Raw genomic sequence first — 25,998 nt, 5'->3', positions numbered from 1 at the left:
ATAAGGTGTATTCTTTAATTCTATCTATAATAGAAAAATATTAGCTTCCAAATAAGACCCGTCATTTTTCTTGATTTTTGTATGATTCAACCCATTTTTTAGGAACTGTATTCAAGATAACTTAATAAATATTTTATCTTTGGAATGCTGAAATGTTTTCTTATCAATTGTTATAACTTTGGCCCGAACAACATAAGATCAATTTTTGTCCAAATTTAGTAATAATATTATTTTATTCAACTAGGTGCGGTGAGGGTATTTTGCCAAAAATCTTTATATATTTTTCCAAATCCTAGTTATTATCTTTAATTTTATCTAAATTTGAAATGTGGTCTTGAATAGTAATTATACTCCAACAACTTGATTTTAAAAGATAGGCTTCAAAGGCCAAACCTACTGGAATTGAAAATTTTAAAGATCTTTTTCGTCTTCTATGGCTTAAATAAGCATAATAAACGAGAATTTTAGTCGATGGGCGTCCCAAAACCTGAATAATGCTACATAGTGCAACTCCATAGTGATTTTGGTCCTTTTTTCTGTTTCTTTCGGAAAAAAAAAGATTGTGAGATATAATCAAAGTAACGACATGAACACCAATATGTACCTTGAGTTTTGAATTTTAATCTAACTAAAGCAACACAGAGTAACTACTTTGTTAAAATAAACTATTAACAATTTGATTAATTTATACATAGTTATTTAATATATAAAACAGTTCAGTTAATATATTATGTATTATGTTAAAATAACAATTAATACTGATTTCTTAATTGTCTAACAATAAATATATATAATCTATATACATAAAATTAATTAGTTCCTATATTATTATTTGAGAAAATTATCTTGAACGATCATCACAGTCCCTAAATGATTTCCTACATTCCTCTTCGGACTTTCCACGTTTAACACATCCATTAAAAGCCCAAACACATTCAACTAAAAATATATTTAAAAAATTAATAAATTACGACATATTCCTCGTTAGTGATGTATCAACTTACATATATTGCTGTAGACCTTTGGAGAATTATCCTCATCCGTGGTATATGGAATAGCATTCAAGGGATTACTTGTGCTACTGCTATTACTACCTGATGACTCAATAGCACCCGTGACAAGGTCAATTAAACTCGGCGTTGTATTCTGAGTGATAGGAACAATTTCTGTTGTGCTTTGAGACTCTTCAACTCCTTCTAATTTCGTTGATTGCTCCTCCGGTGTAGAGTTCGTGTCTCCTTCTTCTGTGTTTTCTGTTTGTGTACTATCCATACCGGTGGTAGTCTCCATGGAGATGTCAGTAACGGATAATGTAGGATCGGACGTAGAAGTTGTTTCATTTTCTGGAGTCAAAGTTGTTGGTCTGATTGACTCTGTTGATTCGTCACTATTTTTGATTGTGGTTAAGTCTGGTCTTGGTACAACTGTTGTACTCTGAGACTCTTCAACTCCTTCTAATTTCGTTGATTGCTCCTCCGGTTTAGAGTTCGTGTCTCCTTGTTCTGTGTTTTCTGTTTGTGTAATGCCCATACCGGTGGTAGTTTCCATGGAGATGTCAGTAACGGATGATGTAGGATCGGACGTAGAAGTTGTTTCATTTTCTGGAGTCAAAGTTGTCGGTCTGATTGACTCTGTTGACTCGTCACTATTATTGATTGTGGTTAAGTCTGGTCTTGGTACAGCTGTTGTGCTCTGATCCTCGTTATTTGTTAATGTGCTTACGTCTGTACTTGGTACAGATGTTGTGCTCTGATCCTCGTTATTTGTTAATGTGCTTACGTCTGTACTTGGTACAGATGTTGTACTCTGATCATCGGTGTTGATTAATGTAGTAGAGTTCGTATTTGAGACAGTTGTTGTACTCTGACTATCTATGCCGATAGGTGTAGTTGAGTCAGTATTTGGGAAAGATGTCGTGCTCTCGTCCTTAGGTTTAGATTGAGACTCGTTGTCGTTCGTTATATTTGTGAGTGTGGTTGTAGTAATGTCATCCGTCTTTGGAGTCGAGGAGGTTTCACTAAGATCAATGTCTGTTGTGCCAGTTGTTGCCATGAAAGAGTTTGTTCCTTGATCCATTGTCAAAGGTGTTGTTTCGAATGAACTTTCTGGACTGCTCTCTGTTGATACGGTTAATCCATCTCCTGGAGTGGTTGACACTTCTTCAAAGGGCTTTGAAGGTGTACTAGTGAATTCTGCATTCTCTTTCATATCAGTTTCCGGTATTACTTCGTTTGTTGGGCTTATGATGGGTTTATTAGCTTCAGTTGAAAAGGATGGTTTATTTGGTTTTGAGGAAATGGGCTTGGGTAGTTCATCTGTCGTAACTGGGGCACGCATACCCATGGATATCATTTTACATTCTTCAAAAATGGCATAGCATACCTCTTCATTCTCCATGGCCCTAAACTTACGTTGTATACATCCGTTAAATTTCCATACGCAGTCTCCTATAGATCAAAAAGAGTTAAGTAATATATTTATGTTTGTAATTATGAAAATTATGTAAATTCTAAGCACTTTCAGTATGTAAAAAAACATCCAAAAATGGCATGTTAGCTTTAACGATTTGAAGAAGGTTTGGGAGAAGAACTGCTTAGTTGTCATGACGTTGTAATAAATTAGCTACAAGTAGCTATGAAAGGAAGGAAATTACTACAAATTCAATTCTAGCTGGGACATAGGTGACCCATCCAGATGAAACAATCTTGAACAAAAATCCAAAAAAAGGAGAAAATCCTATTTTTTTCTAACTTCATATACACATACAGCCCAATATTTTATGAACATATTTGATTCCCTTAGAGGTTTTTTTTTCAAATTTGTGGGATGAGTAAAAGTGGGTTCAAGAGTAGTACTTACCTACTCATTTAGCACGCATAATTTCTCTCTTTTTATTATTATTATTATTGCAGTACACACCATATTTTTTTTAAATAAAAAAAAAAGTGATTAACTAAGGATAATAATTATTAAAAGAAAGAAGATATGCGTACTAAATTGTGAGTAAGCACTTCAGTGAACCCACCTATGAACTCCTTCTGAATTTTAGCTATAATGTATAGCCTTTATTTGATATAAGATACTACTATTAACCCATATCTGGCCTTTTAAATATAATATATCAACGTCTTCTTTTTTTGTAGTGACAGTTTATTTTGAATACATGAAGTACAATTTGCTGCACTTCTACATGGTTAATACAGGGGCGTCCGCAGGATTATACATATATATAGATTTTTTTTTTGGAAGGGGGGTGAGGGGCTTGGTTTTTGTGATTTTTTTTTGAAAAAATCCAAAAATTATTTTCAAATATTAAACTTTTTGAAAAAAATTTCAAAAATCCACAGCTGTTCACAAAAATTATATTTGAAATACAAAGCTTTGTGAACAAAGAGGTCAAGTATTAAATCTTTTGGCGAAAAATTACAAAAAACCATAGCAATTCACAGAAAATTACATTTCTTTAAAAGTTAAATTAAATTCCAAATATTAAATTTTTGAAAAAAAAAAAAATCAAATATTTAATCTTGTAGTAAAAAGCAACAATTTCTTAATTGGTTGGGCTGGAGGGGCTGTATCCCCTCCAGCCCACTCCCTGCGGACGCTCCTGTAATAAGAATATTATGTTGATAGAAACTTATGATAATTCGCCAAAGAATACAAAATGTAATGCACAACTCAGTTTTAAGAAAAAAACTCTTTTTGTCTATCATGAGCACACCTACATATACTAACTCTATACTTAGTATTCACTCCTCAAGTATTAAAGAAAAATCATAGCAGCTGTTCAGATTGTGAGGTACAAGGTATTTTTGTACTTAGTAAATACAAGCCTATAAACCATAGTTACCTATACTGGGTGGTGCCTGAGTAGATGCTTTTGGAATGTACCAGGATTCTTTTTTAGTAGTTGTATCCATTGGAATATTAGTTGAAGATGTATCACTTTCCTTTTGGGTTGTGGGAAAAACTTTCATGGTCGTCGATTCCATATTGGAATCGGATAAGATTTCGTCATTACTCTCCTTTGAGTCTTCTTTCCCAGGAGTAGTTTCGATTATCATATCCACTGGAGTAGTCGTGGGTTGATCAGATTTTTTTGAAGTTGTAGGGATCATACTCTCTGTTGTAGAAGGACTAGGAGTGGTGGTTGGAACATCATGGAGTTCTTCTGGAGGAACGACGGACTCTTCCATATTAGTAGAACCTGAGATAAGGGAATCACCAAGTTCTGAATCCGGTACGGGCTTATGCTCATTATGAGCAGGACGAAACTGATGACAACAGATTTCAAATCGTCCTTTACAACAACCTTTATCATTCCCTCGAGTTCTCTTTGAGCATGACATAAAATCCCAAAAGCATTCCCCTAGAACATAGAAGTAAAAATAAAGTAATATTGTTCAAAAAGGATCTCTTGTTTTCAGTTACCTTCGCTGATGACTTCTCGTCCCGCAAAGGAGATGAAAAATTTGGGCATGACTTGACACGTGTCAATTCCATTACCTAATTCATTCAATGAAAGAGTAATTATAGATAAACTCTGGTCCCATAGCTACATTAAAGTATCTTACCTTGAACATTATTACCTTGTTTTGAATCACCTGTAACAAAATGAATGGGATAATTTAATATGTTCTTTCAAATGTTTAGATGAAAAATGTGAATAGTTTCAAATAACATTTGAAGAGAAAAAAATTTAGTAGCGTAAAATCTTAATAAAATTGGTTAAGTTAATTACTTTTTCTTTATTAAATCCAAATTATCTTTAATCAGCAAAAGCTGAAATTCAAAAAAAAAAAAAAAAAAAAATCAATGGAGATTGTTACAACTATTGTTGATACTAGGAACAACACCGAATTTTCTCCAATTCGGTCTGACGTGATTTTTTCTCAAGCGATTTGAGTCGATATTTCTACTAAGACCTTGGTAACAGACTTTGAACCGATTTTATTACTCTAACTCATCTAGACTGAATTTTTCTACGTGACTCATTGAAGCCGAATTTCTTTAATGACCAAATTAGTGTGGTCCAACAAAAGTTATAATGGTATAAGATTAGTCTAAAATTTCAAAACAGAAATCCAATACTTTTTATAACTAGTGACGTTACATTTCCAATTAACATTGCATTCACAATACTTTTTTAAATGAGTCTTTTAAACTCTTTTGAAACACTTTTATCCCCCTATAGCCCTGATGCCAACTCCATCGACCACACATTTTTGGTGCGTGTCGAGAGGAAGGCATGCAGTGTCCGTCATCCAAACACTGAGGTAATCAAAACCACTGTCAGCCAGCAATGGGACGCCATGACAGAGTACTACATCCCCATAGGGTGTCAGGCCTTTTGCCATATGGAATCTATCATTGCCACTAAGAGTTGCTACATTAAAGATTAATACAGCTCAGACAAACATCTATAAAACAGATGGGAGTTTTAAATGTCTCAGACTTGATTACTTTCCAAGACGTATTCAATTGACTATGATTTCTTTTAAATATTTGATTCACTTTTCCATCTCCTGCATAAAAATATTTCACATATTTTTTAAGTAATAAAAAATCGCATCAATTCCAAGACCATATTCTGTGGTTCAAATTATGTAAATTCGAGCATCATTTTTAACATATTTTCAATATTTTTCTGCAAACAAACCCGGTCTGAAAAGTCCTTTTTTATTTTTTTTTATTAATAGATTGCTACTCGCGAGTGCTCAAATTATATGTTATATGTCATAGTGTGTGAGTGGTTGCGTGTTTTGTCAAAACCTGTCAGTCTACTGCCAAAGGTAAGGCCTTCCATTGACAACCATGTCGATGTAGGGCTTCACCTTGGTCACTATCACGTTCAGGTAGGCATCATTGTTGCCCCTGAGGCCTTGGGGGAACACATGAGAAGGCATGGTGTGGCCTTCGGAGCAAACCACAAAAAACATCATGAAATGGGCAGGAGCAATTATTATGTTGTGGCTCCCGGCGTGGATTCCAAGTAGAAGTCCGTGCCTTATCCAAATATTTGGGACAACGGATTCGTAAACTGATTCAATTTTTTTTCAACTGGTGTAGGTTTGAACAAGCTATAAGTTCCTCGTTTTCTCAAGAGAGTGCGCCAAAGTGGTGGCACAGATAACTTGCGTACCCCGTATATATTTAACTAACTACTACTGTGATGTATTACCACAAGAACAATCGTGAACAAAAATAAAGCCAAGCAGATATGTCCCTTTATTTTTTACATTAAATATCTTACTTACATACAACCCAATTTTTCAAGGATATGATATATCTGTCAATTATAGGCTTTGTATTAAAATTTCTCGGATGAGTTAAGATACTTAAGGATGTTACCTATAGTTTAGAGTCCTCATTTGATTTAGGACACTTAATTTGTTCCCAATATGACCTTCCAAATAAAATCTATCAATTTTTAATTGTGATGAACAGTTTTGATACTTTAAAGGCAATTTTGTGTGGAAACAAAGGATTAATTGAAATACTTTATTGATTTAAATTGAAAAAAGTAATCAGGACTCAATTTTAATAAAAATCATTCTAGCTTGCTTTTGTGTTTACGGGCGACATATTTCAAATGAACAAAATAATGAAATGGTAATTTTTTTAATTGCTAACATTTTATAAAATGTTTAGAAATACCTTACAATCATAGAAAATAAACAATTATAGGAAGTCTACAATCCATTGTCGTTTTTTCATAGTCCTCCTCCCCTCCTCACAAACCTACCTAAGAGTTTGCACACAGTAACCCATAATTACATCAAAAAGAAAATTGAGGTCAAGTATTTGTATTGTTATTGAAAAATAAAAAAACAACAACAACTTAGAAGATGTTTTTCACCTCAATTTCATTTTTATTCCGCAACTTGACTATTGATTATACTGTCCTGGTTTTGGATAACTATATTAATCTGTGTGGAAAGTCTATTTCTGTTGTGAAAATTTAAAAAACTGACTTTGAGAATATGTTTGAGGCCTTTCAGGACATTTTTGAGCTGTTAAAGAACAATTTATTTGATAAATAATTATGTATATAGACTTCAAAGACAATTCCTGGGTCAGATGGAGTAATTGTAACACTACAGGGGTAATGTTATCTAGGGGTTCACATTTATTTATTTTCAATAAGGAATACCATTGATGTAAAATCATGGAGGGGGACAAAAATACATTTTCTCACTGAACAGAGTAATATGGGACGGTTGGAAAGAGCAAAGAGGATTCTACATTTTCTTAAAACATCAACATTTGGGCAACGTTTTGTTCTTTTGCTCATGAAAACGTTGATGATATTGTGAATAGGCGACACAGCCACTTCATCACAACCAAACATCCAGATAATGTCTTAGCTTCAGTGAGAAATGTCTTCAGAACAAAAAATCTTGGGCGTTGTGTAGTTTACCCCCCCCCTATTTTTGTGGAGTGAAGGATCAGCTCAATGTAGATGCTTACATCGAACTTCTGAATAAGAAAGTGCTACCTTGGGGCAGTGAAAAGTTTGGGGGCAACTTTTTTTTTCATTCGAGACGGACCTCCGTGTCATTGTGGCGCTAAGACACAGGTCTTCCTGAGAGACAGCCTTTCCGGACTTTTGATACCTCACCATGTGGGCGCCCTCCTCTTCAGGCACAAAACCCTTGTACTTCTCTATTTCAGTGGGTCTGAAGAACAGGATGTGGCCTACTCCTCGCAGGAGTGCCCAGTCTCTAGAAGTTTCCATAAAGAAGGATTGGACCAAGCTCGAATCTGACTACATTGTCAAGGTCTGCAAGGGATTTAGGCTTCGTATTGAGGCAATTATTAGAGCTGAGGACTCACATATTTTATAAAAGTTGCGCCAGGCACTTTTTCAGATGATTTTGTAAAACCTCACAAAACCTCTTATTTAAAATTTACTTTTGAAAAATTGAAAAAAATAAAATGTGTACTACTAGATCAGATCAACCCTGTATATTATTTACTTATACTAAATCGATGTAACTCCACCTGACCAATTAAAGAAACCCTTTGTTACGCCCAAAGTTTATTTTAAACAAAATTGAACTCAAGTCGAAGTGAGAATTGCTCTAGTACAAAAAGTCAGAACATTATCTTTGATATAACAAAGAAACTGCAAAATCATTGAGCAGAACTTAAACCCCTTAAATTATTGAAAATAAACTGCACAATATTGTTTCCTTACATAACAAATCATAAAAATATAAATAGTACAATTTTTCAATATTTGAGATGGCTTAAAAATCCCCTATTTTGTTCCAAAAATCCTATTTAAAATGGTTTTTACTATGACAAAAAATGTGTTTGAGACCTCAAAGTTAAGCCAAAGTTAGTTTTTTGATTGTTCCCAGTATACAAGATTTTTGAGCAGTGAACAATGTATATCAACTCGAAAAAGGGGCAGTATAATCTACGGATATTTTAATATAATTCTACAACAAGGAACAATTATGAGTGGTTTCCTGCTTTAAAAGTGGATCCTCTTTTGGCAATTTCTATTTTATTTTTTTACGTATTTAAAATACTTTGTTTTTATGTTTACATTTTTTCCCTATTGTGAAGTATTACCATTTATAATAGCGTCTTAAAGAATGCATTTGAATAATCTCAAATACTATAGAATTCCATTATTACTAATTATCTTACTACATACTCGTACAAAATATATATGTATTATAAAATAATTTTCTTATGGATTATTTGTGAATGAAAGGAATCCTGCAACCAAAACAGGTCTAGTGTTGATATTTATGTAAGTACTTTCTCCTGTACGTTTGTTTTTTATATATTGTAGCTGTTATAGATGGGGAATTGTGTGTTTTGTACGTAGAGTGGAGGCACACCTTTAGGCAAAAACAATGACCTAGATAACAAATCATTACTTTGGGGGATTCAAAGGAATCCTAATTCTTGGAAATACTTAGATATATCTACATATGTATAATAGTATACAACAAAATTAGCCAAATAAAGTTTGTATATTTTATAAATTACATCCTAGGGGCAGTACAGGGTGTTTAGATCAAAAAGGCGCTTGCGTGCACCGATTTTTTTCTCTTGTTATTAGACGCGTCAAAAGGGTGTGGGTTGGAGGGCTGTAGCCCCCTAATTAAGGAATGTTTGTTTTTTACTAGAAAATTTAATATTTGAAGTTTTATTTCTAAAAAATTTGTATTAGATTTTTTTTTTCAAAAACTTTATATTTGAAGTTTTATTACCAAAAAATTGATATTTCAATTTTATTTTTTCAAAAAATTGAAATAATTTGTCAAATTTTTCCTAAAAAACTTTCTGTAAATAACTATAAATTTTTAAAATTTTCCTACAAAAAATTTAATATTTGTAGGGTTTTTCTACAAAAATACAAAAACAAGCCCCCCCAACACCAAAAAAAAAATAATATATATATATATATAATCCTGCGGACGCCCCTGGTTATGATGCAGCTGTATCATCGTGTCTCCTTTTAGTCGGCAGATACTTTGTTGCATCGAGAAACTTAAATGAAGTTTTGAGCATCAAGGTGACAGCTGCTCCAGATATGAAGAAGATTGAATCTACAGGGGAGGAACGGTCTTGCACCGTGACGACAATTTTTGTCCAAAACTATATGGAAATTTCAAAGCAAGAGGTTTCAAATGTGAATGGCACCCCAACCCGGACCATGCAAAAGATTCATAAATCGAATATCGCATGCCATCAAGGAATCTTTGATTTCCTCGATCAAGGAGATTCACCGACACGCCAAAGAACTACCTCGTCAATGCCTTCTCCTCCTTTCCGAACTCCGTGATTGATGCTAGAGGTAGACACATCAAATGAGCTCTTTCTAAAAATTCATATATATAATTCAAGCTAATTGTCAAGTAAATCCGCCGAAAAATGTTTCCTCATTTACATATTAAATATTTTTGAAAAATGCACCGATTTGATCTTAACACCCTGTATCTAGTAATATATGACGTCATATTTAATATTTTGACTAGCTTTTTATCCACTCTCAACCTCGACTGTCAAAAGGGAAAGGGAATGTTTGCAAAAACATATAGTAGCTAGCCTTCTATATTTCTCTTGTTGCTAGTTGTTAATTATTATATAGAGAATAGTTATTAAATACATTATCTTATCAATGGCGTAGTATAAAATGACTCAAATTCTAATCGAAGGTTCTTGATTGGCATACATTAATATAAAAATCCAAATCCTATGTTATACCTTTTTTGAGGTTATAATATTCACTTTTCTATGTCACTTATCATTTCATCTCTTTGTCATACGCGCGAAAAATGAGCTCCAAAAGTTTTTGAGTTGAAAAAACTGTTGTAAAGTTTGGAATAACAATAGTGATACAATGGAAGGGAGTACATAGACATAACATCGTATAGACCCTGAAGACAATTTCATTGATGATACAAAAAAGATAATTGGTTTTACTGTTTTGTGTGGATGTATGCAGAAAGGGCCAAAATGACTCGAAACATAATCGCTGTATTTTTTTCAAATATGACGTCACTTTTAGTTTGATGTAATTTATGACGTCCTGCACTCTATGCTCTATAGAGTGACGTCACAATTGAACAAGAAGCTCTAGCAAATAAACTAAACTAACCTTATTAGTTTTTTTCAATAAAATAACTACCAAAATTAGTAGATTTTTATACATTTGGTGGTATTGTGTATTAAATGTGACGTCAAGCAAAAATAACCCTTAGAGATTTGTCAATTTGTAATTATATGTACAATATACTAAATAATATTTAAAGGTATAATCATTTTAATTATAGATGTTAGGCTTTTGAGGCTCTCTGCTCAAAAGGATAATGATCCTAATTATGCAATGATCCATCTTTTTTTATAGGGAGGAGGATAATGAGGTAATTATGAGCCTGTCAGCATCCCACGATTCGCAAAGGGCTCCATTACATACCTCGGGCACAGGTGTTTCCCAAATTGGATACTTTAATTTTGTCAATTTGATGGTAATTGAAAATCATATGTGTTTGAGAAAGATAATTTGAATTAATTTTCCTATAATTCAAATAGAAGCCAACCTCCACTAATCATTGGGGGGATGTAGAGACGCGTTCAATCATTCATTCCATGGGATTTTTAGATCATACATAATGTGGTGGAAATATTCTTAAGACATTACAAAACATTATTTGATTAATAATTAATTCCCTTTAAACTTCACTTATTATCTGTAAATTTGTGAATTGATACATAAATTAGTTTTATGCTACAATATATATTTTATTTTTTAAGTCATTTTCGACCAGTAAATAAAAGAGTTCCTCAAATTCTCAAGAAATCCCCAAATTTAATATATCGAAAAAGAAACACTATAATTCATTTGGAAATTTGGTATTAGGGCGGTGAGAGCCAGATATAATTTTAAATAACTTTGTCCAACTTCCTTATGGACCAGTCTCGTAGTGAAATTAAGGTTAAAAAAAAAATGAACTTGATCCGGTCTTTACAAAAATGAATTTCAGAGAGAAAAAAAATGACAAATTATCTGTCCAGATCACCCGATAAAAAATTACAGAAGACCAAATGGGAATAAAATTCGGTATTGGACGTAGTTTTAACGTTATTCAAGGCCTTATCTTTTTAACACACAAAATTAAAATGTATTTTTTTATCAGCTGTATATATTTTTTTTATTCGCCCTCTTATCAGAGTACTGAACGTTGATTGGTTGAACTCGAATTAAATTTTGTTCAGCTTTGAACTATTCCCAACAATTATTGAATAATTATTCCATAGGTAGGAAGAAAGTAATTTGGGGTTTTTTTCTGCTTCTTTTTAAAGGAAGGTTGCAAGAAACAAATAAGGTAACGATGTTTATTCTCTTTTCAATTCAAAGATTCAAATGGGTAAGGGAACATGTTACACGTAGTAATAGAACAAATTGAGATTTTTGGAATTTTCTGACGACAATAAGTTTAATTTATATGTTTCTCTATTTTTTGGATCGCTTTCTAAATAATTCTCTTTTTCAACTGAACATTACGCCCATTCATACTTTAGAGACAACCAAAGATTGGTGGCAATGTCGAAGTAATAATATAACTATTACATTGTCCGGCTAAATCTCAATAGAAAATTTGTGGATAATCTTGTCAAAAAAAGCTTAAAGAAATAAATGGAAAGTTAAAAATCTTACATTAAACAATAAAATATGAAATTTCTTTTCAAGTACGGAAAAATGTAATTAGGTTGATGCAAAGTAGGAGTATATAACTATTATAATCGAAATGAAATAAATGTAATTATGCATTTGAGGAATATTAACCAATTAATCACTTTTGTCATATATTTATTTTCATCTTCAAAAAACAATTTTTTGCAAAAAACGTTCACTCGTGGAAAGTTACTTAAAAATCCTTTATGAATTATGGTATACAACTCATTTATGAATCACATTCCAATTTTCATATTAGTCAATGGAGTTTAAAGGAAATTAGGATCCAATTAGAGAGATTACTTAATCCCTCTAACTCCAACCCTGGATCTAAAGTAGATTGATTTCTAAGGAAAAAAGGAGCGTGATGAGAAGGCAGGAGCGATACATATGGTACTAGTGAATTATGACCTTTGTTAATATCAGTTTTCTGCCATATAATTTTGTGAGAGAAAATGAATTACTGCTATAAAGAGAAGACCCTTTTTATATTTAAAATAGCATTAGTGCAGAAAAAATATTATAATTATATTTAAATTCATATATATTTAATTTATTCTTTATTTTCCTAACAATTTACACCAAAGAAAGGAGAGAATGTTTACTTCTGAGGGAGAAGTTAAAACACCCCGACGACCTATTAAATAATGACCAAAAAAGAAAAAGAGCACATATATCAAACGTTTTTCCTTTTCTAATTTATATATTTAGTTTTTTCCTTAAAAGCCTGTGAACTCTATCCATGTCTACTCTACAACTGTTATCAAGGGCTTCTGCAGGATTTTTTGGTGTATGTGTGTGGTGGGGGGGAGGAGGGGCTTGACTGGTGGACTTTCTCTACAATTTTGACTCAATTTCTTTTTCTTTATTTTTATAAATGTCAAATTTAACAAATATATTTTTTGACGCGACAAAAATTTTAGAGTTTTAACAATTAACATTAAAGATGTTTTTTTATTTATTCAGGCCAGTATAAAACATTGGGCCTTATGGATCTGGCGTCAATGATATCTACGTATGATATACAAGAGTTTTGAAATTCTCCATTTGAGTGGGGTTGATTTGTTGGCTCAAATACTTTATGGATGCAATAGCTATAACAGAGTTGTATGATTTCACGACTCATTTTGAAAAACGAAAGTGTGTAGTCAAAACTCAGATTGAAAAAAGAAACTAATTTTTTTATTTATTTTCTCAAGCTATTATTATAATTATTTCATTCTTGAGGAGAGAACATCAATGTACTGAGTAACTTAATGTGAGTGTATTCATGAAAAATTGTTGGAGAGTTATCTTCAATTTTGTTAATAATTTTTTTTTTTTGACTGTTCGTCGAGGCCTAATTACTCTATGTACTACCATTAGTGTACATATAATAGTCACTAGAGCAGGTTTGCCCAGGGCTGCCCGGTACATTAAGAAATCAAAATGATTTCTAAACTCTTCTGCTTCATATAAACTAATAAAATAAAGACCGTAAAGTTTTAAGACTTATTTTCTCTCCAGTTTGGTAGGTATCCTTGCACACTTTGTTTATAAAATTTGAGACTATAAGGTTTGGAGAAGAAAAAATATAAAAGCGCAGACCGTTGAACTGTTGTTCCCTCAAATTTCATATTATTGTGAAAAAATCCTTTGTCTTATTCTCTCTTTTTTTCTTTCTTTTATAAACATCATAATCTCTTTTTTTTAAGTGTGCAAAAATACATAGTAACATCCAGCAAAAAAGTTCATATAATTTTAAGAGCTTTATTTTTTGTTTTATATAAAGTAGTCAATTGTTAGTAAAAAAATTTCGTTTAAAAAAATGCTATTCTAAGGCAACCACAGTCTTGAAGGCCATACAAATTGCTACAAAAACTATCCCGTGTACCTTAATAACCTTCATGTAAAATTTTAGTAAAATTCATTCAATGGTTTAGCTGTGATTCCCGGACACACACAAATACAGACATTCGCATTTAATATATATATATATAAGGTTGTGTGGGTCCTTATTTAGAACTGAAAACTGCAGTTCAGTCCAGTTTAGTTGCGGTCCGGGTCCAGTTTAGTCTTAAAACTGACTTAGTTCGGTCCTCGGTGACGTTACTCAACTATATTTCTTTTTTAAATCAGTTCTAGTAATGACAGTTCGAAGGACAAACGGACTGAAGGACCGTATCCAAGGACTGATAGCACCGATCCTAAGACTGGACCGGGGGAAAACCAACACAACACTAGTCATAAGTATGTATCAAAAAGCAAATTTTAACGATTATAAAAGATGTTTAAATATATACCAATCGTTATTCAGTAGGATTTATTTAGTTGGTGAAGACTATTTCTACAATTTCAACTTCAAAATGGCTCCTTCTAACAAAGAATGATTACTCCTTTTTACTACTCTCTCCTATGTTTTTTCTTTCCGATCATCAATATAGTTATGTATTGTAAATCTCAATTAAGCCATTTTGGGCAGAGGAATTTAATATATTATGTACATATAATTAATTATATATTTATATAGATACACTTGAATCAAAAGGTTACATGTGGAGATATTTTATTGAATTTCGAGAGTTGTTGTCATAAAAATTAATTATATTTATTATTCGTTGAATGGAGAAAAAAATAATGATTTATCATCAAGCTATAATAGGCAATATATATACATATATATAAAGTCAAAGAATGGACAAAAAAAACAACCCCATTTACCCTCGAAATGATTTTTTTCTTTGTCATTGTCCAAAAAAAAATTTCACTTTCTTTATTTTGACAATTTTTTAATTGAAATCATAAGAGTATACTTTTTAATAGTGATGAGACGATAAAACAAAATCGGGAATAGGAGAATTGGGTATTTTTTCTATAATTGAAATAGAGATCGTCATTGGGAAAAGAATGTTACTATTTATTACTTTTATAAGTTACGAAAAAAACATAGCTAATTGAAGATTTTTTGGCTTTTTATTAGAATATGTTATATTTGAAATTTTTTCAAAAATGTTTTGCAAAAAAAATCATTTTTTTTTACAAAAATTTAATTTTTTGTCAATAATCCGTGAACTTTTGAAAAAAATGTAATTATCAAATATTGAATATTCGATTTTCTTTTTCAAAAAGTTTAATATTTGAAATAGAATTTTTCAATAAATTTAATAGTTGAAATTTAATTTAATTTTTGAATTTTTTTTTTTCAAAAAATTAAATTATCTGTAATTAGCTATGAATTTTTGAATTTTTTTTCCAAAAAGTAAGGATATTTTTGTTAACAGTCAGAGATTTTGGAAATTGTTTAGCAAAAAAAATCTCTTTTTTTTGAGAATAACCATAGGTTTAAAAAAAAAAAATTATTTTATGTCAATAATCTTTGAATTTTTGTAAAAATATATATAAATGAAATATTCAAATTTTTTTTCCAAAAGTTTAATATTTGAAAATGAATTTTAAAAAAAAAATTTTTTTTTTTATTTTTTTTTCTAAAACATAATACTGTGGACGGCCTTGAAAGCAAAATAGTATTTTTTATCTACTAATTAAAATATTGAAGAATCGATATCGGGAATTTTTACTTGAATCGCATCGGAATTAGGATTTTTGTCTTGGAATTGTCCCATTCCATATATACGTTTAAATATATATTTGATATAATAGGTTAAAAGAGCTCAATATATATTTTTATATCAATATGCTTTGGAGCTGTTTATTTTTCCGTGGTGTCAAGATAATTTTGAATATTGCTTTTTTGGGGGAGTTTAAAGGTTTACACTGCCTTATGATACAAGGAATAGAAGGCGGGGACAGGGGACGATTAATCAGAATCGGGAATTGGAGAATTGGGTACTTTTTCTAAAATTGGGAATGTCATGGGGAAAATAATGTTTAATTTGCACATCCGATTCTTATTTATTATTTTATAAAAAAATTTTTTTTGTGAATAATTGTCGATTTACAAATTATGAAAACATCCCCGAAAAATATTTTTTAAACGATGTAATATCTATTAATTTATTAACTTTTTTTTGCCTTCTCGTAGAATATTATGCATAAAGTATTTTTCTATCCTTCTACAAAATGATTGGGATTTTAATTGACTGATTCCGGATATGAACTAACAATAAGTAATTTTCTTTTTAAATAGAGAAAACCAACTATATATTTTGTAATTATGTATATATAAATAGACCATTATTTGTGAGTCTTCTTCAAGCCGGTTTGAAAATATGTAATGCACAAAAAAATATGCATTTAGCACATTCCAGAGCCTTTTTTATTACTGCATATTACTATGTGAACTAATATATTTTAATTAGGGATGCAACGGTTTCAAAGTTTTGACGTCCTTTTACGTCCTAATCATTCACTGTGCGATTTTATTTCAAATGGAAACAGTAACCACAAAATTGGGTTGAATTTATCTTAATTTAAAAAAAATGGAATCTGGATGGGAATTCATAGTAGTTATGGATTTCGTTCTGAAATTATAAACTACTGTGAGACTGTTGTGATTTTTAGTGATTTTTGATTAAATTTTGATCTATGATCTGGGATTGTGGTCCGGACTGAAATATTGGTCTTGAAAAAAACAACTTAAGTTTATTCGTTTTTGACTGAGTCTCAACATTAAAAAGGCTCTAAACTCGTTTAAATTCTTATGGAAAGTATTCAAAGATATATCATATATATTACGATAGCAGGGCTAAATTTTAAGGATTCCTTCTAATGGAACGCAAAAAACGTCCATTGAACAATCTTTGCTGAAGGACATCATCAAGTACATCTTAGGGGCTAGTGACTAGAGATATTAATCGAACAAAGAATGTTCTACCCGTTATTTCTAAATGTATTATCCTATGTATTCGATCCACAGATTTGGAATTTAATATTTGGAATAATCTACTTAATAAAATCATATGAAAAATAGAATTTTTTCCCCTAAAAAAACGTCACCTCGACCATAAAAATAGGACCCCGATTTTATTCGAAATTATTTTATTATCGATTGAACTTGAAAACTGACAAGAATCGAATTTTTTGGTCATTTAACATAGATCTACGAGTGACGTATTCATCAATCTACTTAAAGGATCTAGGAGTATTTATTAATTCCCATTTTTTATGGGATTTACGGACCAATAACAGGGGAGATACGTGAGACAAGGTGGACTTTAAGGATGGAGCGGCCCCGGAATATATTTATAAGGGGGTGGGGGGGATTATAGAATGGTGACGAGTCACGCAATGTTTTAATTATATCAGAGAAATATTACACTTAGTTTACAAAAAGTGGAAGATTAATGGTCACTATTTTTCTCGCACCACTGATAGCGATACATGATAACGTTCATATATAATACTTTTTTCAAGTTGAGATTGTGCTTCAAAATTTCAACTAGTGTTGCTGAGACCATGACCAAAAAACTGATATTGTTGATGAACACGACACCAAAAATAATGGCAAAAGTTTGGAGGCCTGAGGCCAAAATCTTCAAAACTAATCATTCTCACCGATTCTTTACTTCTAACTCAATATCAACACCAGTAATTTTTAATTACCAATTATAAAATTGATAATATAATTTCATTTTGGCACATTAATTTATTGTATATTTATGAGTCATATAAATGTGGACTCATAAATAGAATTTAGGTGGCTGATAATGTGTCTAAAATTTATAACTTTAATTAGAAATGTACGTGACTAGAGCCAGTGTTGGTTAGGTCATGGGAGACCTCATAAAAAATGGGCCATAATATTCAATTGTACGAAACAAAGGAAAAAGTTACAGTTTTTTTCATGGTAAATAAATAAAGATTGAATAAGGAGCCCCTTTTGTGTCTCGTTCAGTCATATTCAGGGAATAGAGGGGAGAGTTCCTCTTCCTCCAACTCTGATCACATTATTTATGTATTTATGGTGGGAGATCAACCAGCTGAGCATCATTTTGTAAATTCCTTATTTACAGCTCTCAATTAATTATTTTTTTAGTTGCAGACAATCCTAACTTGTACCTGATATAATTATGTAGGGGAAAGTGAGGATACAGGTTACAAAAAAATCATTTTTTTAAAAACTATCATACGTTTCACAATTTAAAGGATAATTCAACGCCCGGGCAACATGACATGGGTATTTACCTAAGACAAATAACTCCAAAGTATTTTTGATGTAGTGCAATAATTAATAGCCATTTAATGGTGTTTTTGAAACTAACCAAAAGTAGTATACTTGATTTACCAGGAGGATACATGATACAGGATAGGGGAAGACATGGTACAGGGTAGGATTAGACATGTTACAACAGGTGGAAATATGTAAAAACTATCATTTCTTGTATTCAAGCATTAATTTTACTTTTTATTATAGTTTGTCAGTAAAAAGTAAATACTTATAATTAAACATATAAGATAAACAAATAAAATATTTAAAGAAATAGAGCATGGTTAATAATAAAATTAATTTTTTTTTTACTATTTACTGTGATTGATAATTAAAGTATAACATGAAATTACACAAAAAAAAAAAACATAATTAAACATAATATATTTATATATATATATAATACGAGTATAAATAAAAAAAATGGGGTGGAACAAGTCTTCTCCATAGTGCTTGAATCAGAATAAATGATGTGAACTGAATATTGAAACTAATAATTTGATTACAAACATGTTAATTAATTGACCAACATGCTGGACTATGACATTTAGTAAAATAAAATTAAAATCTCATGTTTTATGATAGAAATATATATCAACAAACACATAGCTAAAATGTTTACTTTTTGTGTCAAAAATTCAATGTCAAAATTCTCTATAACTGTAAGCATTAGGCAACCCGAGTTTTATATTGATTTGATAAACGAAGGTAGAACAGATGGTTATGCAACTTTGAATTTTAAAGTTATTGGCAGTGTAACATGTGTCCTACGGAACAAATATCCTCAATCTCCCCTACTTTAATATAGTTAATTACTCATTGACGGTCCGAAAAATAAGCTTCAAACTAATATGTATGGATAATACTCATCTACCAAAAATAAAATATGTGCTGAGTAAACACAAAAACAATCTTGAACAAAAATAAAGATAAGTAGAAATGTCATTTTATTGCATTATTTTTACGCACTGCCCAATATTTCATAGAGATCTATGGGTCAATTAGAACGTATATTGAAATTTCCGGAGCGTTATAAGATAACAAATAATGTTAACTATAGTTTAAAGTTTTATTTTATTTATGAATATGGTCCTTCTAATAAAATCTATCAATTTCTAATTTTGTAATTGTGACGATACTTTTTAGGTTCCTTATTTGCAATTTTCAGCATCTCCAAAGGATTAATCAAAATAATTAAATAATATAATTTGACAATAATTATTCATCAAAAAATTTAATTTTGGTAGATAATGGAAAAAAAAAAAAAATAAATTTGTGAATAGCTGTGGATTTGTAAAATTTTCTTCTACTTTTTGTGAATAGGTGAGAATTTTTGAGATTTTTTTCTCAAAAATTTAATGTTTTGAAATATTTTCCCAAGAAATTGAATATTTTAATTTTTGAAATTTTTTTCCACAAAATTTAATATTTGAAGTATAATTTTGGAACTTTTTTTATAAAAATATTTTTTTTTGTAAGTAAATGTGCATTTTGAATTTAAAAAAAAATAATATTTAATTTTTTTTTTTTCAAAAAATTGAATTTTTAATGGCTTTTTTCAAAAAAAAATAATTTTTTTCAAAGAAAATCCAAAAACCAAGCCTCCCTTAAAATATAATCCTACAGACGCCTTGAGCCTAGTCCAGTCTATCAAAAAACATGAAATAAAGTTGTGTGTCATCATCAAGGACCGAACCTTTTTTATGACGGATATGAAGGACTGAACTGGACACAGATTGAACTAGACGGAACTGCAGACTTCAATCATAAATAAGTACCGTCACAGCACTAAATAATATATATTTAATCACTTACCTGTTCTAGCGTAAATGAAAGACATATTTGAGAGCAATACAGCTAGGATCAGAGCTCTACTGGTATTTATGACGACTTCCATTTTGACGAGTTTTACTTAATATTATATATATAAAATAGTTATCACACTATGAATTCTTAACCCTTCAAGGGACTTTGTTTGAATGATAAAAGACGACTTGTATTGAATCTTCTTTCTTGTTAAATATTTATATATATAGGTATATGTAAATACACTCAAAAAAAAAAAAGAAGAAAAAAAAAAACTTCTGCATCCACACACTCATTCAAAAAAAGAAAGAAAAAAACCAACTTTTCTCCATTGACTAACATAGTGGTGCAATACTCATTTCATCCTAGACAAGGAGAAGAATAATAAGGCTACAGGAACTAATGTCAAAATGATTTTTGCGTATATATTTTAAATCCTCCTTGGCCGGATTTCCTCATTAATTCAAGGCATTTATTATTTGACCTTTGTAAATTAGACTGTTCCGCTTTTGGGTTGCTATTTTTCTACCCCTGTACAATGACCTTCCCTGTTGGGAACAATCAAAAAACGGAGTTAGAAAAAGTTACAGACCTCTCATGCCAGTACTGCCGTGTTAGTGGACAATTTAGATAGAAAAAAAATAATAGTATTTTTTGAATAAAATTCACCATTTTACTCCATTTTATAATATTTCTATTTCATAGTAATCTTATATAAAATATTTGCAGCCTCTAGATCCAAGATGTCCAACGTGTGGGCCACAGAGGGCATTACAGTCTGTTTAATGATTAAATGTACTCAGTCACACTTCGAATAGTATTTTTTTATAGTAAAATTGTGACAATATCATTAATATGCGTATTTTCTCAGACTCTAACAGAAGAGGTGTCCACAAGGAGAGGAAGGGGCAGTAGACCTCCCCAAATAAAGTACTTTTTGAAAAATTATCATTCTGGGGAAAATATGATAATAAGAAAATAGAGGAAAATATTTTTTTTCCAGAATACCATTAGCCCTCTGACAAAGAAAAAAATATATATAATCCTGTAGATGCCCTGAACAAGAGTTGTCAGATTGGTCTTTTTTTGAAGCAGTTTCCCCTTCAAAAATTAGATTAAGCCATATTTTATATTTAGCCTAAGTTTGAAATAAATATGTATCTAATAGTTTCATGAAATTTATCTTTAAAGACTCTGTGGCCCAATAAAATATTTCAAGTGGCAATCCGGCTCCTTATAATAAAAGGTTTGACATCTTTGTTCTAGATTGTGGTTATTACACTGTTGGATGATATGTTTTCTGTGGAAATCCAATATAATGGATACTGTATTCATTGTTTTTTTGAATTTGGCCGCGTTTCCCCAATTCAGTGTCAAAATCGCAAACATTTTTGGACAACAAATCCTCCAGTAGTGAGACTATCCCCGAAATCGGGAACGTCTGGTCACCTGAGCCTAAGATGTGCTCAAAGATTTGTATTTTCTCAGTTTTATCATAAATCACTCAAGATAATGCAGGGCCCTCCGCAGGGGTGGACTGGAGGGGCTATAGACCCCCAAACCTCAAGGAATTTTTGCTTATTACTGGAAAATTTAATATAATCTTTTTTTGAAAAGTTTTACACTTTCTGTAAATAGTATGGATTTTTCAATTTTTCTTCAAAAAATGTAATATTTGAAATTTAATTTTTCTATTTTTCTTCAAAAAATGTAATATTTAAAATTTAATTTTATTTTTTTCTAAACTAATTCAATTTTTGGGAACAGATGTGGATTTTTGTACTTTTTTTCAAAAAAATAAATTTTTGGAAAATAGCTATGGATTTTCCGAATTTTTTTTTGAAAAAACCAAGCACTCCACCCTCCACAGAAAAATAAAATAGATACTCCTGCAGACGCCCCTGTAAAGCTCAACAACTATCATACTTCAATTAGGGGTATATTTTTATAGGTTATATTTGATAAAAACGGGACAGTCTAATGATTTACTGATTCCCTTGGGTTTCTTGAAGAAGAAAAAACCCAAAATCCATTTTATCTGCCTTGTTCTTTAACTAGAAAACAAAACAAAAAAACGATTTTTATTGAAACGGACACCGGCTTGTAATACCTTTTCTTCTTTTTACTCTCTTACCTATGATTACTTTTTATGAGGCATACATAATTTAGTTTAATAGGTATTTTATTTTTTTGCTTGCTTGCTCGCTTGAGTTGTATTTTAATGCTATTATTTCATGTAGGCGCCAAACTTTCGCGGAAATTCCTTTGTTCAATAAAACAAAAGTATCCTTTCCGTCGTATTAATCTACTCTGAAGATTTCATTATTTGTAACTAATCTCCTCAAAGTTAGGTAGGTCTTGCAAATGATGGTGGCACTTTTGACAACGTATTCCGCTTGAACTATCAATAAACGTTGAAAGCATGTGATTTATTTCCAATCAATGCACATTAGTGTTGTGTTGGTCTTTATGAGGGGCCGAAGACTCCGTCAACACCAATTTTAGAGGGATAAATAGGGTTAAGTGAGTTAGGATCTGCAAATGGCAGGCCCCACGCTAAATACAATGTTGTAATATTTTTTTTTGTATACAGAGTGGTGATCCAAAAGCTTTAGTAGCATAACTACATTATAAAAAACGTAATGTTTATGGAATCAATAAAAGATAACTCAGTCCCAATTTGTGACATGTTTGAAGTTGTAATCAAATAATTCAGCAGAGAAAGGATCGACTTTTAGTCCAACTTTAAGCACCAAACAACCAGTTTTCAAAGTGAGCTGGAACAGAGAAAAATGCAGTTCCGTTTCTAACGTAATTAGACATCAGCTGTCAAATCAACGTGTCACAAAAGCAATGAACAGTCTGGGGCGTCAGCATAATTATGTATATATTATTTATTTTTTTTGAGGGGGAGGTTTCATGTTTTTTTAATTCAACAAAAAAAATTCAAAAATTACATTTTTGGAATAAAAAATTCAGAAATTCACAGCTGCTCACAAAAAATTAAATTTTACAAAAAAAATTTAAAAAGTTTAATTTCAAATATGAAACTTTTCGAAAAAATAATGCAGATAGTACATTTTTCGGAGAAAATTTGAAATAACAATTGGTAAAAACTTGAAAAATTAAATTTAAAAAAAAATGGAAAAAAAATAAATTTTGTAGCTTCTAGCAAAAAATTCTTAATTTGGGAAGAGAACGGGATACAATAATCCCTTGAGTCCACACCCTGCGGACACTACTGACTGTGTATTGACCATTAAATACCTCTTTTTTTTATTTGGCTTGAAAATATTTTTTCTAATATAGGGGTTTTTTTTTTAATCACTTAATTAGTTTAATTGCTCAAGTAAAATAACAATATTATCTGGTCAATTTTTTTGAACTCTTCATGAGTTTTTAAGTAATAATATATACTCATGTGAAAAAATAATTTAATGATTAATTGGTAGATATAAAGGATTTATTTATTTCGCCACTGGATTTATAGTACCCTATTGTTATGCTATGAGCCATTTCTTTTGTCGGCTGTGCGCATAATAATTTTATTCCACTTGGACTACAGGATGTAACCCGAACAAAAATGTATTATTCAAGGATGAAATTCTAAGAAGTTTTAAGTAGAATACTATGACCCTGAGTATTTATAACTGACAAAAATATATTTAGATATTATTTTCCCCTGGCTCTAGCTGAATATGGAAGCGTTTTCTCACAAAATTAGAACTAGTGAATCATGTATTAATATCAAAGACGTAATCTGTAAATGAGTGTTCCCTCTATTTAGATGACGTCACCATGACTCTTAATTGGAATGAGGAAATGGGGATATCCGAGGAATTCAAGGATGTAAGTATATTCTCCTTACTTTCTACAAAGAACAATTTACATATTTTTGGATATAAATACAGGTAGGTACATATTTATTGAGCTTCTTTAAAGTTCCAATCAAAAATTTGACAAAAATATATGGACAACTTAACAAGTCTGCATTAAGTATAGTGAGATATACAGAGGCGTCTCCAAGGGTTGGGCTGGAGGGGATGTAGATCCCCCTCCCCCCCCAAAATAGAATTTTTGCTTATTAGTAGAAAATTTAAAAATTGAAATTCTTTTGATAAAATTAATTTTTCCAATTTTCTGTCAACAGCTATGAATTTTTGAATTTTTTTCAAAAAATGTATATTTTTTGTGAATACCAAAGGATTTTTGAAACTATTCTCCGAAAAATTGAATTTTTGAAATGTCAGTTGAAAATGTTAAAATTTTTGCAAACAACTGGGGAATTTTAAAATTTTTCCCCGAAAAATTTAATATTTAAAATTTGAATTTTTTTTCCTAAGCATTTAATTTTTTTTAGAACAGCTGTAGATTTAATAAAAAAATCCCTAAAATTATATTATTTAAAATTTAATTTTGAAATTTATTCCCTAAGCATTTTTTTTTTGAACAGCTGTAGATTTAAAAAAACTTCCCTAAAAATTTAGTATTTAATCATTCTAACGCCAATACTTTTAAGGGAGGTTTAGCTACCTCAACACTCAAAAAGAGATTGTCTCAATTTTTCATTTTCTTTTGAAAGATTGTAATAATGATTATTTAACTCCTAGAATAACGTAATCACAAGTACGTAAAAGACAACATTGATTTACAAAGAATTAGAGCAAAAATATGATACAACCATAACATTAGAAGGATATTTCAGTCTCTGGGGTGGATAAACAACCCAGAGAACTAACGTAGGGTGAAAGATTCAAACAATTTCTAATCTCTTATACGGAAATAATGGATTTGTGCCTTTCATTTTCTAGTTTAAGGATGGAGAGGGAACCTCCCATACTTATACTGTCCTTGAAGTAATTTCAACCGATCCACTATGCAATATAATTTGTATGTGACATAACACACGGACTGAAAAGTCCGGGCCTAACAAAGTAAACATGTTGTTTTTTTCGTTCAAAATTGACTTTTTTAAATTATTTTGATTATTCGCTTTATGGAGGGGAGCCCTAAAACACTTTTTTAGCTATTCCTTAGCTTAAATGGTATTTTTTCCCATCAAGAAGGAGTTTAAAAATAAAACAATAAATTGTTTTTGATCCATTATTTTGGAAATTAGAAAAGTAGTGTCACAGTAGGGAGACTACCACAACTCACACACTTAAGAACAGATTATCATGAAATTTTGACAGCTGTATTTTGACAGAAGGTACTAACTGAAAATGAGATAAATAATAATAAAAAATAGCGTCATCTATTTGTGGATCCCGGTACCTTTCAGCCCAAGTGTTATTATGTAATGGATCAACTAAGTAATGCAATATTTTTATGAGACTAGACGGTATTGCTTCCTAAAATTTATTCAACGCAGAACCTTCTTTAGTAAAGACACTTCTCTGAAGGTCCCAAATTCTAATAATTTTATAAGTTTATCAAAAGAGGTCGTTTTGTTTAAAGAAATATTTTTCGAGGAATCCCAGGATGTCTATTAAGTATCCCTTGAGTTCCGCTTAACACGTTTTTAGAAGCACTATTCTAAATAAACGATATAAAAATTGTCAAAACTGTATTTAGTTATGTATAATATATATTATCGTTGAAATTTATCAGGTATTTTATATCTAACTAATCTTCATTTCTTGTTCCTAATACTGTGAAAACAAAATTTATTTCAAAAATCTAGTCATTTTATTGAGATAATAAGTAACGTATTACTTTGATTAAATACACATATCACTGTTCATCACTAAGAAGGTATTGATACAAAAAATTCTGACGTCCTGTCCGGTATAGTCCTAAATTTGAAGAAAATCGAAACGATGTGCCAGACAGTCACGTCATAGCC

At 30.8% G+C, this 25,998-nt stretch overlaps 1 protein-coding gene across 1 annotated transcript; it reads right to left on the bottom strand.

Moving 5' to 3' along the window:
* Nucleotides 1–715: 715 nt before the first annotated feature.
* LOC121129500 (uncharacterized) lies at nt 716–20,348 on the bottom strand. The gene is made up of 6 exons (XM_040725223.2): nt 20,163–20,348; nt 4,575–4,604; nt 4,432–4,506; nt 3,851–4,369; nt 1,005–2,447; nt 716–939 (listed from the first exon to the last, which is right to left on the bottom strand). The coding sequence occupies exons 1-6, from the start codon at nt 20,242–20,244 to the stop codon at nt 842–844; spliced, it is 2,247 nt and encodes a 748-aa protein (XP_040581157.1). The 5' UTR covers nt 20,245–20,348; the 3' UTR covers nt 716–841.
* Between the last annotated feature and the right edge of the window lie 5,650 nt (nt 20,349–25,998).

This window comes from Lepeophtheirus salmonis, chromosome 14, assembly GCF_016086655.4.
Source record: "Lepeophtheirus salmonis chromosome 14, UVic_Lsal_1.4, whole genome shotgun sequence".
NCBI lineage: Eukaryota > Metazoa > Arthropoda > Copepoda > Siphonostomatoida > Caligidae > Lepeophtheirus > Lepeophtheirus salmonis.
Note: the sequence above shows the minus strand (reverse complement) of the source record. Positions and strands in the feature narration are given on the sequence as shown.